At 41.4% G+C, this 14,839-nt stretch overlaps 1 protein-coding gene across 22 annotated transcripts in view; it reads right to left on the reverse strand.

Moving 5' to 3' along the window:
* Positions 1–10,336: 10,336 nt before the first annotated feature.
* LOC136763037 (protocadherin gamma-C5) overlaps positions 10,337–14,839 on the reverse strand; it is a 211,261-nt gene continuing 206,758 nt past the window's right edge. For all 22 annotated transcript variants that reach the window (XM_066716735.1, XM_066716720.1, XM_066716738.1 and 19 more), the window contains exon 4: positions 10,337–13,655. In XM_066716735.1, the coding sequence (XP_066572832.1) occupies positions 13,339–13,655 (317 nt within the window). In that variant the 3' untranslated portion in view covers positions 10,337–13,338. The remainder of the gene's footprint in view (positions 13,656–14,839) is intronic.

Genomic DNA, 14,839 nt, shown 5'->3' on the forward strand with positions numbered 1-14,839 from the left:
TGGCTGCGCTGGTCGAACACAACACACAGGCAGGCTAGGTAATGAGTGGAAAACTGCAGTGTGGTGTTTCTCGTCCAAACAGAGAGAGAACAAGCGCCAGACAAATCCTTGGCATCCATACATGTCAGCCTTCTGCCAGTAGCACTTACATATTCTGCTGAGGGCAAAAAAGAAAACGGTGCATACTAGTTTAGCAAACATAGAACAGTTTGCAAGTAATGGAGTTTGTGTCTATAAAATATTTTTTATTCAGCAGAAACGAATCACCAGGCGCCGCTGTATTGTGCTGGTTTAAATGCATATCAGTTGTATGTTTGTGCAAAAACTTAAACACAAATGTATAATCATTTTCACATCATCTTTGTGATATTAAATGCATATTTGTTATGATGATTGTATTGGTTTGTTGAGCAGTCTGTGGCATCTCACAATCTTTGTTTATTTATCGTGGATGTTTGAGAAGCTTTGACACCGGCTCTTCCTTTAAATTCAGTAAAAAGCTTTCTGTGGAAGAGCTGCTGAGAAGCTAGAGGAAGTGTGTGTGTGTGTGTGGGGTGGGGGGGTTGAAGATCAATATCCACTGGTACAATGCATAATGGGTCAGTGGATTATCCATTTGTCCTTTGTGTGTGTCACACTGAGAAAAGAAAAAGAAATAATAGAAAGCATTAAGAATCACAAATATTACATTATCTATAGGCTATAAGCAGATGATCAATACACAGTTTTGCGATTGTTTGTGTGTGTGAATTTCGTGACAAAAGAGAGAAACAGAAAGGGGGACACAATGCATTCTTACGGGATTAGTTCATGCGAGCCCCCCGGAGTAAATTAAATGGCAAATGGAGCAAACTGCAGCCCCATATCCCTGTCACTGTTTACATTGCAACCCTCCACTGGGCAGCTGAGTAAATCCTATTTGTGACAATAGGGCAAACATCAAATTACTTACATCCACACGTCTGTCTACCGCAGCAAGCATCATCACCGGCGGAGAGAGTGAATCGAGCCATTTCCACGAGAAATGAAGTAGGTGGAATATGGTTTCTATAGCAACAGCAGCTGAGGGGATTCAGGGACAGGAATCCATCTCCCTGCACATTGATGAACTGTTTCACATTCGAGGGAGCAGCTTTTCGCCATAAATATTTAAGCAGAATGAACCCAAAGCTATATGGTTAAACATTCATTTCATTTGGGAGCGCTGGAGCATGGCCGGGGACAAAGGGCTGGCGATGCCGTGCTCTGAGCGGGGCCGAGTGGGCCGAGGGCAGGACGGTGGAGTTCCAGGAGTTTCTAATGTAGGACTCTCTCTCCCACAGTGCACACTCCTCCTGTCTGCACTTCAAAGCATCTCCACTTGGTCTCGTCCTAGTTTTCCGATCCCCAAGTTGTTGCGTTTGTTGGTAATCAAATCGTAATCGGATTAATGAGTCATCTTTCCACTATGCAATCCACAAAGAAAAGTGAAGCATTTCCGTTCTCGCTCTATTTTTGCTACTCTGAGGTTTTTCAGTGCAATTTGATCTTGCTTCTTTCAGAGTTTTATGTATATATAATATGCATGTGCGTGTGTATGTGAATGTATTTTAGGTCTCAAAAACATGTAGATAGTGATTCAGTCGTAAATAAAATGGAACAAAACAAAATGATGAATATTACAATTATTGTAAAGGTCTAGCTTCTTCACACGAGCCTTGTTTAGCGTAAACCGTTTATCCATTCAACGCCAGTGGCTATTTTCAAGCATTTTTATAGGACAGCAGCGCGTTATGAATCTTCTGAACAGGATTTCATTTTTGAACTCAAATCCCTTTGACTTAAAAAGGACATAGTTTATTTTTTGGCGGGCATAATGTATGTTTCCTTTTCCTACGTTGTTAAATGCGTGCAAGAACCAGTCAGTTGATGAGTCCAGTTGAAAATGGATTTGTCACATAGCTGAGCTCTCTGCCTCTCTCATCTTTTCCCACGATGGCCGTCCTGCGTGGAATTTGGCTTGTCGATGTCTTTTTTCACAGCTGCGTCAGAGCTTCCAAGCAGGCCGACCTATCTGAGGCCATATTGTATAACGGGGCTCCAGAAAGACACAGCATTCCAATGCCATTATTTGTTTTATGTCTTTTGATCTTTGTTCACACTTTTAGTATAAAGTTTTTCGTGGCTCAGTGCTTAGATAAACATTCTTCTGTGGGAAGTCTGAGGGAGGTCACCGCAGTGGAGAGTGTTGTTTCCCGTGGGTGATAAGATACTGCCATATTTCGGGACTCAAGCACAGCAAGAGTGTGGACCTTGGAGGCTTTTTAAACTCTGTGCCCCCTGGGACTTGGGTTGACATCCAGCTGATGTGACATTTTTGGGATCTGATTTATTCCTGCTCTTTGTGCAGGCCGTACCAACACACTGGTGTTAATTTCTGTACAGTTCTCAAAATATGAATAGTGTCAAATGTTCCGAAATTGTTGAAATTAATGTTTTAAAACCCAGGACTTAAATATATATTTTTTAAGCAAAAGGAATCTGGCATTGTGACTTCACTCGGATCCATGTGTGAGCCCGATATGAAAACATCCTCCGAATGGCATACTGTGCTGATAAAAAGATTTGCTCTTCTAATTCAGGACTTAAACGATTGTGCAATTAAAATTCAATCACTAAGCCGCTGAAGATTATTCTTTTGTTTCTCTCTTCCTTTTCCGAGGAGCCCAGAAACGGCGAGAGTGCGAGTGAGAGCAGAGGCTCGGTTTCCATGGCGACCTGGGCTGCAGTTTGCGGCGCTCGCCGGGATTTGGGCTGAAAGTCTGGTTTACCACAAGACTGGGGCTCTGTCCCCCGGTGCTTTACAAATATGCATACCAGATGGACATTTTCTTCCACAAGAATAGCTGGATTGGATGATATTCAGCATAACTAAATTAAATCAAGGTCTAAAAAAGAAATATTGAGTCAAGTGACCTATTTCTGCAGTAATTCAGGAATAGAAATTGTTTATATTGAGGACCTTAAGTATGTGTGACATATTTATTAACAGTTGTGTTTATTGTACTCCCAGTATTCAGTTTTATACTGCTGTACTCGACTGTGTTCAGGTGAAATATAAGAATATAAGAGTTGTGAGCTACAGTTACAAAAGAACACAAGGCATGCAAGGTTGTGTAATTCTGATTTGTATAAAATACTCAATGCCAAATAGGAATTCTATCAAAAGACACGGCACAATTACAGAGATGGAGTCTCTTCCAACAACATTGCACGCTGTGTTTATCAATGTTATATACAAAACGGCTGTATAGGGCTTGTTTTGTCCTTTACATCTGTTGAAAATTACTCTGAGGCTTGACTCGGTATGCGTTTGATAGACAACAGAACTTCATGTTCTTTAGAAGAAGACACACGAATGAATCTCAAGCTATGCATTCTGATTAGAATTCATCATTATACATTTTAGTTTACTAGTATCTCTCACTACACCATCATTCGGCATTCCATGAATACAGACAACGTATGGACAGGATATGAGAGAGGAGACGTTTGTTGAACGTTACGTTTGGATTAATGAGATGTCTTCTTTGGAGAAACTATGGATGAAGTCTGCAAAATGCACCTTTAATTGTATGTTAAGCATTACTGAAGTGAGTAAATCACATACGGGCAGAAGTGGAACAAAATCCACATCTGGGTTTGTAGAGAAGCCTGCAGTGCCCTCACCAAGCCTGGCACAGCGATTTCAAATAGTAATGAGGCACCGGCCACCTAAGATCAAAAAACCCCGCGTTGGTAATACATAATTGAAATCAGACCTTTCTAGCAGAGCGTGAAGGGTTACATCGAAGGCCTATTATTTCATAGCTTTATCGGAAGCACACGACCCTCTAGGACTCGGTGAACTCTGAATTCATCCTGTTCCAGAGAGGTTAAATATCCCCATCTGGTCCACAGGGGCCGCGGTGCAGATGGACCCCGGGGTCTGAAAGGAGCTGCCTGTTTGTCTTCTGGAATGTGGCCACGCTTAGGACAATGACAGAGTCTATGGGAACATCTGCCTGGAGAGGACATAATAAACCGCTACTCTGTCACACATAAAAAGGCATCCACAGGGACGGGAGTGACCATGCCTATTGCATTGCTAAATGGAGAGAAAACAAACCCTGTAAAGACGCCTTTCCCCCCGGCGCTGTGAGACACCTGATTGAGAGAATAATCCTCGGCTGCTCGTATCCGGGCCCAGAGTTTTTCATCAAAGCCAGAAGGCAGTTTTCTTTGGTGTTGCTGCGCAGAACTAGCAGTCCACATCCGCTTTATTACAGTCTAGGGATGCTGCCGTTTAATGTCGAGTGCGGCTTCACAGAGAGGATGTGTGATGGCTCTTGTATTTGTCTGCGGAGGATAGACTGGCACACACATCCCTGTCCTGCAGAACAAACTATGACCTGATCGCACTGTATGTTTGTTGTCTTACATATTGTTTCTCCAGCTGTATCGCATAGGTGTTGGATTTTAAGTTCTGTTATGTTTACTAGCCCTTGCTTGATAATCTGACGTGTTGTACTGATATACACTGTTTGTAACAAACTCTATGCTATTCTACAATCTATACTTTATTTAAAAGCAAGCAAGAGAACAGCATTTTAATACGTCCGTTGCTTTCAGGAGCCGGGTGAACATGTGCGTTCTCCGAAGCCTAGTTTAACAACTAATTAATGAGCTCTGTTTAAGTGGGTCATGTTATAAAAATGAGACAAAAAACAATCACCTTGTTTAGTTCTTTCATTTGAAAGAGGCCTCTCCCAGTCCCTGCAGCCATTCCTGTCAGAGCGCTGTGCTCGATTCCCGCACCGTGACCGGCCACTGCTGTGATCTGACACATGCCTAGGCTTTGTCATAGCGGGCAAAGGCAAAAGCATCGTTTCATACAGTTTATTACTGAGGACATGTTCCGTTTTATGTCTAAACAGAAGTAGAACAGGAAAATATCAATCTTTTTTGTCATGCTTAACTTTTCTGTTATATAATGTATATTAAAAGTATTTTTCCCAGATTAAAAACATATGAATTTAATGAAAAAGTTGTGATGAATTCCTCTGTAGTAAAGCCAACACTGTCATTAAAGTTAGTGGAAAATAGTATTGAACTGTGCTATAGATTGTATTGTGTGAGATTTGCCATTATCCCCAGGGTCCCGTGTGGCGGGGTAGTGAAAGGCGCTGTGGTGTCAGTGTTGATCAGTGCAGTCCTGCGGCCCGCATCCCGCGCAGCACGTCGCCTTGGCAACCGCTGCACTGCAGACCCTCCGACGAGGGGGGCGGCGGCCATTTTGTGCCAGCACATTGTAAAGCAGATGCAGGTTTTCTCAGTGTGTAGCTCTGCTTTGGGGAAATGGAGATTGTTTTATGATTATGATTTTTTTCTTCCAATACATGGTTTAGAATACATTTCCAATAACATTCAGCTTTAACTGAAACTGGCTTTTAATCTCTAATGTTGTACATTTTACCAGAAGGATTTTTTAAATTATTATTTTCATTTTTCTCTTTGTAATTTCTCAGATAGTAATTGTATAACTGACAGTGCAATTATTTCCTTTGAATCTAATTAGTATAAATTAGCATTTGACACAGTTTTCAGTTAACAATTAAAATCCAGCCCTTCTAGTCTTGCTGCGTTGAGCAGCTGCAAACATCTGGATGAGCCAGGATTTGTAAAGAAGCGCACTATTGTGCAGGTCTAGAGTTGGACGGGTCTAATGGCTCGAGGGATTCGGCTTTGCTTCTCACACGGCATTTTTGCAATTACCAACATGAGGACATATGGAGGGTTACAAATGAGGGGAAGCCTTTGAGCACTTCCTCGTTAGGTTCCTGGTAGCTAATTGATCCCAGAAACTCATCAAGTCCTTTCTGGAAGGAGTCACCTTCGGCTCTGTGGCTGGGTTTGTTCCAGAACCTGACAACAATCTCTGTGAATACACGTCATTACAGAGCGCTACAAATGGGTTTAATTGACAGAGCCCTACAGCACCAGGCTTTGATTGAACCAGATTTTTTTGTACCAAGACTTTGGTGATCAGGCCCCAACGTAGTTTTGTGGTCAGATTAGCATTTTCCTCCCTGATTTTTGCTCTGTCCGACTTTGATGTGGTGAAAACTGCCCTGGCCTTACCCCAGATCCCCAGGGGGTCAGATGAAACTTCAGTCTTTCCCATCTAATTGCCGCAGCTGCCCTGCACGTAATGTGAATAGCAGTGGCAGCATGGAGTCATGGATTCAGTGCTTACATTGTCATAACAGCAGCCCTGTGTTTGCTTTACATTATTGCCTCCAAGTATTAGTTCATCGCTGTCCTTCCCCGCTCTGCTTTCCTGATGACATTAACAGCATTGCCTATAAAGAGAGTCTGGCATATCTGCACAACTGCAGCTTGACTTTTGCTAGAAATAAGCAAGGGATTGAGAGGAAGCCATAGCTAATCAAAAGCAGGTCTGATTGAGTTGGCTGCTCAGATTCACAGGCACAGAAAGAGCTGGCAGACCCCAGTGGTATCTCTAATCTGCCATGATGCGACGGCAAACAGAGGGGCTTTTAATGACATGGATAATTAAAAAAAGGACCTTCAGAAAGATAAAAAGACAAGTTATTTTCTACTCCCCAGATCTTTCTTTCTCTCTTTAAACACAGGATGTGCTTATTGTTTTTGGCCGTCTCCCCTCACCCCAGCAGATGTGTGATTAGTGACAGACACATACTTCTCAGTCTTCCCATTGGAAAAGCACCGCTGGTAGGAAGAAACAGAATTCAAATGAGGGCTGGGATGTGAGCCAGAGATCAGCGATACTTTGTCTCGATAGATAAACCATTGGAGGACTTGTTTTGTTTGGATGTGGAAGCTGGGATTGTAAAGTTTCAGCTGAATTCCTGGTGCGACGTCTGATTTTCTGGGGTTCCACGTTCCCATGCAATTTATATTCCAGATTGCAGGAGTGAACCAATGGATTGCCAGGCAGAGGTTCAACTGCAATTCTTTTGTGGGTCAAAGGCAGTTCATTGTGTAAAAATATCTTGATCGTCAGCACAGACAGGCATTATAGCCCAGTGTCATTGCATTTGAAGGCTTTACATTGTTGCATTACTGTTCTGTCATTTGTTTGTTGTATACTCACTCAAAACCTACATGCATGGGATTGCAGTGGGAATGATTTGTTAATAGCACTGTGAGTGGATGTGCTCTGTTGTGCGATCTATACAACTACTCTCCATAACCCCCTCCACTCAATCTCCCTTCTTTGCGAGAATCAGCAGTGCGATCAGGAGAATGAACTGAGCCACAATCGATCCAGTTGCTTCATTTGTATGGATCGCCCTGTCTGCCAGGAAAGTGACCCTGATGTCATGCATTTAATTAAGAAATCCGTTTTGATGATGCGCTTTCCAGCAAGACTACTTTGTTCCCTCCATATTCATGCCCTTTACCTCATGTCTGGCACTTTGTATTTCTGTGAGTATGATTTGCAGGGTGGGAAATCATTTTTGTTGACACTTTCTAGATGCACATAAAACTTCTTTCCATTGCTCTCATTAGGCCTATGATATAAACTCCTATTTCGAATCCACAGCTCTGTCATCTGCAGTAGGTCAGCTGCTGTGCAATATAAGATGACTTTTTCTCTCCTCTCGCACGCTGAACATTGAGCAGCACTCGGTGATGTAAGTGTAACTTCTCACCCTTACTTGGAAGAGTGACGCAGGGGAAATTGACTCTTTTTTCACAACCCAGAATTCCTTTAGCTTTCTTTTGTAAAAAAAAAGAGTGAATTGGAAAGCATGGGCACAGAACTGCGATTATTGTGAACACAGAAGCAGGGATGACTCATCGGCGGTTCACTGGCTGAACTGATAGGCAAAGCGGCAACACAAAAACATGTTTGTGTCTGAATGGGCCACACTGTCGAGGCACACAATAACCCCAGTGAACACATGCGTTCACCTCTTTAAGGGACTTTGCCCTGTGCTGTTAAAAGAGCATTGCTGAGCTCCGATTCGGGGAAATGGCGATTGAGGGCCATTTCAACTCAACATGTCTCCGACATTTAGTCATTGGACTTGAACTGGAAATTCCTAATTTAGTCTTAAGCAAAGGCTCCATTGTTAAGCTTTAAAGCATATATCACGGTATGAATATTAATAATAAATAATGCACAAACTATCCCACATTATTGTACCATCTGAATTTGCCTATATTGTTATAATTTCAGTGTCAAAAACATACATAATGCACTTCAAAAATCAGTGTTTACAATGTGCTGTATTCACCTTTGTCTGGTATTTTGTAGTTTATTTAAGAGGTTTTCACTGTATTTGATCTTCAAATTGTTTTACAGAACAAAATAAATTGGAGACATTATAATATATGTGTTTTTGTATTGTTTTTAATGTATAGCAGATAACTATATCCTTTAACGGAAACTATGATAGAAAACAACAACAAACTGAGACACATATCTGACATATAATATAAATAGAAGTATTACTAGAATAGCATTCACAATTTAGATTATTTTAAATCTAAAACTTGCAATCGGTCTCTGTAAAATCGAGTTTTATATCATGCCTTGTAAATATGTTCGCCGTTCACTGAAGGGTTCCATGCCCTACTTTCTCAAATCTCAGAGGTGCCCTGGCTTTCGTTCTCGTGTGAAGATCCAGCTTCAGTTTCTTGTGTCGTTGAGCTTGCGTGAGATTAATGCAGAGGAAAGAAATAGGTCACCTCCGATTTTAAATGGTAGAGGTTTACGATTCAGTAGCACACAAGAAAGCAATTTTCATAAGCATTAACTTAATGTGTTTTTGTGTTGTTGTTTTTTTACATTGCAACTGTTGTTTTTATTCCTTATTCCCCCCTCCATTTAAAATAAATATGAAAGCAGGTTAAGAGTGGGGGAGGGGTGTTTTATTTTATTTGATAATATCAACTTCTTCATTAAATCCACATTATATCAAGTTACAGTTAATTAATAGAATAATTATACCAATACAATAGTGCAGAAAAGATACATCATTTAAATATTACCACTGAGCTTTTTTGGTTTCAGGGCATTCTTAATTATTAAAAATATTCCTTTAAGAAAATATATATCAAAGCAAAAACGCAAAACAAAATGATTATTACCAAGTGAATACAAGTCCTACATTTCAAATAAATCCTGTCAGGTTTTGTTGCCTGAAAGTGTTTTGGAAAATGACAAGAGAAACTTCACACTGTAGGTGACGAGAACATTGTCTTCTTCTTTAGTGCAGCTTGACATCTGTGTGTTTGTTTGTTTGTTTGTTTGTGCTCATTGTGAGAGTCAAAACCAGTCCAGGAAGAGTGTCTGTAGCATTGACTTCATGTGGTCCAGAAAACATCAGTTTATTGACTTGTAATGGTGTCAATGAAGACCAACTTGATTTAACTTTGAGTGAGGGGAATAAAAGCAATTGAAAGCGTATAAAACGAAGTTGCCATTTATATGCTGCCCTCTGTTATGACAGGTCAGGCTTCGGCGTGTGAAATGGGATACAAACAGCAATTGCGCTGCTGTCACCTTTAGGATTGGAAAAACTGCTGTCCATTTTAGCCAGGAACCGGCACAGAAAATTGAATTGCTTGGTGCATTTTTCTTTTGTATTGGATTTAGAAATGAAATTGAGAAAGTAGATGACATCGGTTGTTCTTGGCTTTGCAGAAGGGAAAGATCTAGCTCTAGCTAAATTGTTCCACCAGCCTTTAAAAAATAAAAAACCTTCTCCTTGGCTCAGCTTCTCTGACACGCAGAGATGAGCCAGAACAGCGAACTGGCAGCATTCGCTCGATGTTGGAGCGCAATGAAGAGAGCTGCTGATTTGGGGCCCGTAAAGCACAGCGGCATTTATTTAAAACACGGTCACAATAATGGTGTTTGTCTCCATCAGATCTTGGCAAGGAACATTTAGTTTAATTGAAAATCCATAAGAAAAGAGAACTATCTTCACTACTTGTATTTTGAATTGATCATTAAGCCTCTATTAAATGCTCATTGGATGTTGCTTTTTCAATTTGAATACAGTGGAACTGCAAACAGCTTTTATAGAATTCTGACCCTTCTAGAAAACCATTGTTTTTAGAATAGAATTTAAGATTAATTGATACCTTATCTTAAAATGTCATATTCTTGTTTGACATTTAAACGTTATTCTTCAAAGCTCAGTGCAGCAAACCAGTCTTCACAATAGCCTTTTTTTCTAAATAGATTGAAATACCCCCCCATTCAATTTGTAATGGAGTCATTTTTGAATAAACAAAACCCAAGCCAGAGACAAAGTGATGAATTCAGAAGAAATTTTTATTTGAAATGTCAGTGTTCAAAGAGAAAATAAAACAGCAATATAAATATTAGCATATAAAATATGGGTGTAACACAGAAAAGCACTGATCTATGCATGTATAAGAAAGATATTTAGGTATAATATAGAAGTTTAATTCTTCAGCAGACATGTATATAGTTGAATGGGACAGGAAAGCATTCCATCAGCACAAACACTTATAAATCACAAACACATATAAAAAGTTACAGATGGCTAGAAACACAATCTTTTTTTTTTGTACTTTTTTTTTCTTTTGAATTATTTTTTTTTTTAGTACTTGGTGATAAAATACAGAAAAAACACTAAAATATGCACAACACCGGTCACAAGTTTCTACTCTACTGTTGTGTGGATTTCCTTCTTGTATTTACACGTTTGTCAGTGACTCTAATGCTTAGTTGCTACACAACTATTTTTTTTTTTTCATTTTTTTTTTTCTCTTTTCTGAAAAATATGCAAAACATTCCAGTAGTAGCCACATCTTGGGGGCTTTTATTTCTTTGCTTCATTATTGTTTTATGGTTTTAAGTGGTCCATACAGACAGCTGGTCCTCAAATGACACGATTTGGTCTTATTTACACGGGAGGAAAAAAAAAAAAAGAAGGAATGGGAATGAATTTTGGGAAAAGCAGGTAGAAATTGTGATGTAAAACACACACAAAAATCATAATACAGAGCCTGTGCGGGTGTTTCCCCTTGCAGTCTTGCTTTTATAACCTTGTTGTCTCGGTCACTGGTGCTTTGTCTGGTTGGGGTGTGAAAGACCTCGAGGATTTTGGCCAGAAAGGCAGCTCTGCCGCCTTCCCTGAATTTCCAATGCAAATGACGCAAACACAGTGGCCATGAGTCACAAAATGGCGATGCAGTCCCCAGGCATCCGTGCTATTATGACAAATCAAATTTCGGAGTATAATTCACCTACTCCAGGCTCAGCAAGGGCGATTTGATTCACCGTGAGGCTACATCAGAGACCAAACAGGATTGTTTACTACGCTTATGAATTTAGTTATATATTTTAAGGTGGCAGGGGTGCAAATGACCCTCTGTACGCTTATAAGTCACATTTGTTGACCTGTAAAGAACAAAAACATTTAACGTTCAGATGAATGTCTATAAGATATTCCGCTCCTAACAGATTCCAGCAGGCCCCCAATGTTTGCCTTCTAGCACTGGTAAATGTGTGTTCGGCAGAGCTGTAAGGCATCGAGACTTGAGTAACAAATCTAATCTCCAGCATTTGAGCGCCACAGCTGCACGCGTTGGACCTTTCACAGCCATCTCTCTCTACTCTACAGTGCCCTTTGTTTTCTTTGACCTGACATTGCATAAAACAAAATATATGTATTTATTTCTATATAATATTTATCTTACACATCAGAAGCAACTTGCCTACATCTAGTGTACGTAGCTCAGAATCACAAGCAATAACGCGAATAGTGTCCAGGTCCCGATCGATTAGTGCCTTAATGAAAAATAGTTTTACCTTCAATAACCACCCCCCCCAAATCTCTGTCCTGTCTCCCAGTCAGGAGGGACTCCAAGAGCACAACTTCTGTCTCATATTATCAGCTGAAAATACCTTCTCAAACTTGAAAGGAGACGCATTCAGCGAGTAGTGCCCCAAACCTAATCTTTGCTCCTTTCGTTTTTTAAAGACTAAAATATCCCTGACCGCCCCGTGCCTTCCCCCCACACTGTCGACTAAAATCCAGGTTCCTGCAGCTCGGACTAAATATGGAAACTGCCGTTTCATGCAGTGTATCTGTCACATGCAACGCATAGCTGAGCATTAGTAAAGCGAAGCAGTGTTAGTGCATTTCAAAGGTGTGATGCGGGCGAGATGCATGCAATTAACTGCTGGAAATGCAAAGCCTTATATTGTAAGATAATGGTTCCATCCAAGAGCAACACAACCTATATCTTCAAGGTTTCTGCCAGCAGATCCAAAGTGAGACAACACCAGTGGTAAACTCCCATTTCAATTGGCATTACCCCTATCTGAAAGGCCATGACACTGAGCTTTCTTCTTCAGTGGAGACCGTGGTAGCTTCATTATTTGGAATCGGTTTAAGACAGTTATATGGAATGTAACACTTGTATAATATCTGCAGGATGATTATCGTTCAGATCACCTTGACATTGTGTTTCTCATAAATGGCATGTAGATGTAAACAAACAAAATTATTTGTGTTTTTAACTTACTATATTACTATAGGCAACTGTCATTTATGTATGTTCAATGCTACAAATGCATTATTTTAAAGATACTGTTTAGTTCTCTTCTTACCAGTCGAACACTGTTTCTTGTTATTTAATGCATAGTTTACCTTCTGTGGCTTAATTCTCTAGTTAAGAAATGGATCATGCAAATACCGGTCTACGTCGTGACTAAGAGCTACTGCGAGATTCTTAAAGCTGATTTTCTCCTAAGAAACCTAAATTCAATTCAAAATAGTGTCATTCCTTTCCCACGAGAAGCATCTACTTTGCGATTTTAACAGTCAAACAAAATCCATAACTTGACGCACTGCATATGTAAATGATTAATATTTATACTATTTCTACATTATAGGGCAAAGCCCATAAGTCCCCATGTATTTCTTCATTTTTATTTTACAGTTTTAAAACCCATGTGGATTCATCAAAGGGATCAAACGAATTTTTGAATACCCCAGTTTAAAACTTAAGGAATAATACCTCTACCAAATAACTGCATGTTATATTCAAATAACAAGGTACATACACTATGGGGGAGTCTTACAAAAACCAAAAACAGAAACCCACTGCTTATGCCTTAAGTCACCAACAACAACTTTGTAGCTTCGTAACATTCAGATTAAACCAACAAAACGAAAAAAAAAATACAACCAAAAGAAATGAGGGGGTTTCCGTTTGGGGCAATACAGGTGTGGACATCGTCAGAGACCCTCAGCAGCACAGGCTCTGCGCCGGCCGGTCTCTTTACTTCTTATCCTTCTTGGCAGACTTCTTCTTGTTGGCGGGGGTCTGGGCAGGCTTGGGGGCTTCCGCGGGGGGCTGCTGCGGCGGCTGCTGCTGCGGCTGGGGCTGGGGCAGGGCCTGGGGCTGGCCCTGGGGTGGGCCCTGGCCTTGGCCGTTGTTGCCGGTCAGGGTGGCCGTGCTGCCGGGGATGTAGATGTTCTGCCTGTAGTCGGGGACGTGCTGCAGGGTGAACTGGGGGCTGTAACGGGTGCTCAGGCCCATGGTGCCGGGTCCCAGGGTACTGCTCCCACCCAGGGTGTTGGTGGCTTCACTCACCTCTGGAAACGGACATGAGACAGAGCGAGGAAAAGGGTGTCAGATGTCATTCAAACCAGTGACACTGTAAATCAGCTCAGAAGCGTGGGGGGAAACACAGATGTAGGACTGGTAGGATCTCATTCATGGAACAGCAGAGTGTGAAACTGAATGGCAAATTCCCTGCAATGTTTCCATTATTACCCACAAGTAAACATACTAGGAAATTGGCTAACATGTGGAAATTATTTTTACATCAGCTCCCATTATACTCCCAACAGCGATTAAGAAGCTGCAGGTTGGGGTTCCCATCCCCGCAGCCTCTGCAGCGCTCCATCAAAGCCACGACAACATGTGCTGAAGCGCTGCGGTGGACACGACCCCCTGACGCCAGCAGCTTTGTGATCTGAGATGACGGGCTCGCACTGACGGACTTATTAGATGAGGCAGGATGTCCTGGTATCTGCCATTGATCTTCTGCTGCAGTTGAAGCAGCACAGGCATGTTTTGGAGGAACAAAGCCGTGGCACATAACGATAAGCCCTCGTCAGAGTCCCGGTTTACAGCGGCGTGAGATTGCCTATCCAGACCCTGGGCTGCAGGGACAGGGGTTGTAAATCGAGCAGTTTATGTGGCGTTGCAGTCATAACTCAAACCAAGCCACTGCAATGCAGTGCCGACGGTGTGGGGTGTTGTGAACCGGAGGAGCTCGTGTACGGACTACAGCCCCTCCCCCCACCCCCCCAAGTCTCTCACCCTCTGCTGGAGCGCATTCATTTAACTCAGCAGTGGGCGTGGATGGCGAGGCTATTCCTAGCATTCATGTCGACTATTATAGTAACCGAGACTCTCATTCATAGACGATACAGTGAAGAGAAATTCGAATCAGCCTCCTTTAGCAGATGCTGGATATAAAACATTGATATATGTTTCTAGTCTATTAATCAAACAGGAGATTGGAATACAGTCCCTGGTATTCCATCATTAAAGGCATGCTAATGCACAAGATATAGGTCCATCTGAAATATGTCAGACCAGTCCTGATTTCATTCCCATGGTGCTTATGTTAAATGATCAATATGAATGCATCCTGATCATGGTCTGCTTTGCAGGGTTTTCCAGCTCGATCCAGACATTATAGTAATAGAAGAAGTGAATGCATTTTAGTTGCATAATGAATACAAAGCTCTATAAATACCTTTGATCA

Source organism: Amia ocellicauda, chromosome 11 (assembly GCF_036373705.1).
Source record: "Amia ocellicauda isolate fAmiCal2 chromosome 11, fAmiCal2.hap1, whole genome shotgun sequence".
Classification (NCBI taxonomy): Eukaryota; Metazoa; Chordata; class Actinopteri; order Amiiformes; family Amiidae; genus Amia; species Amia ocellicauda.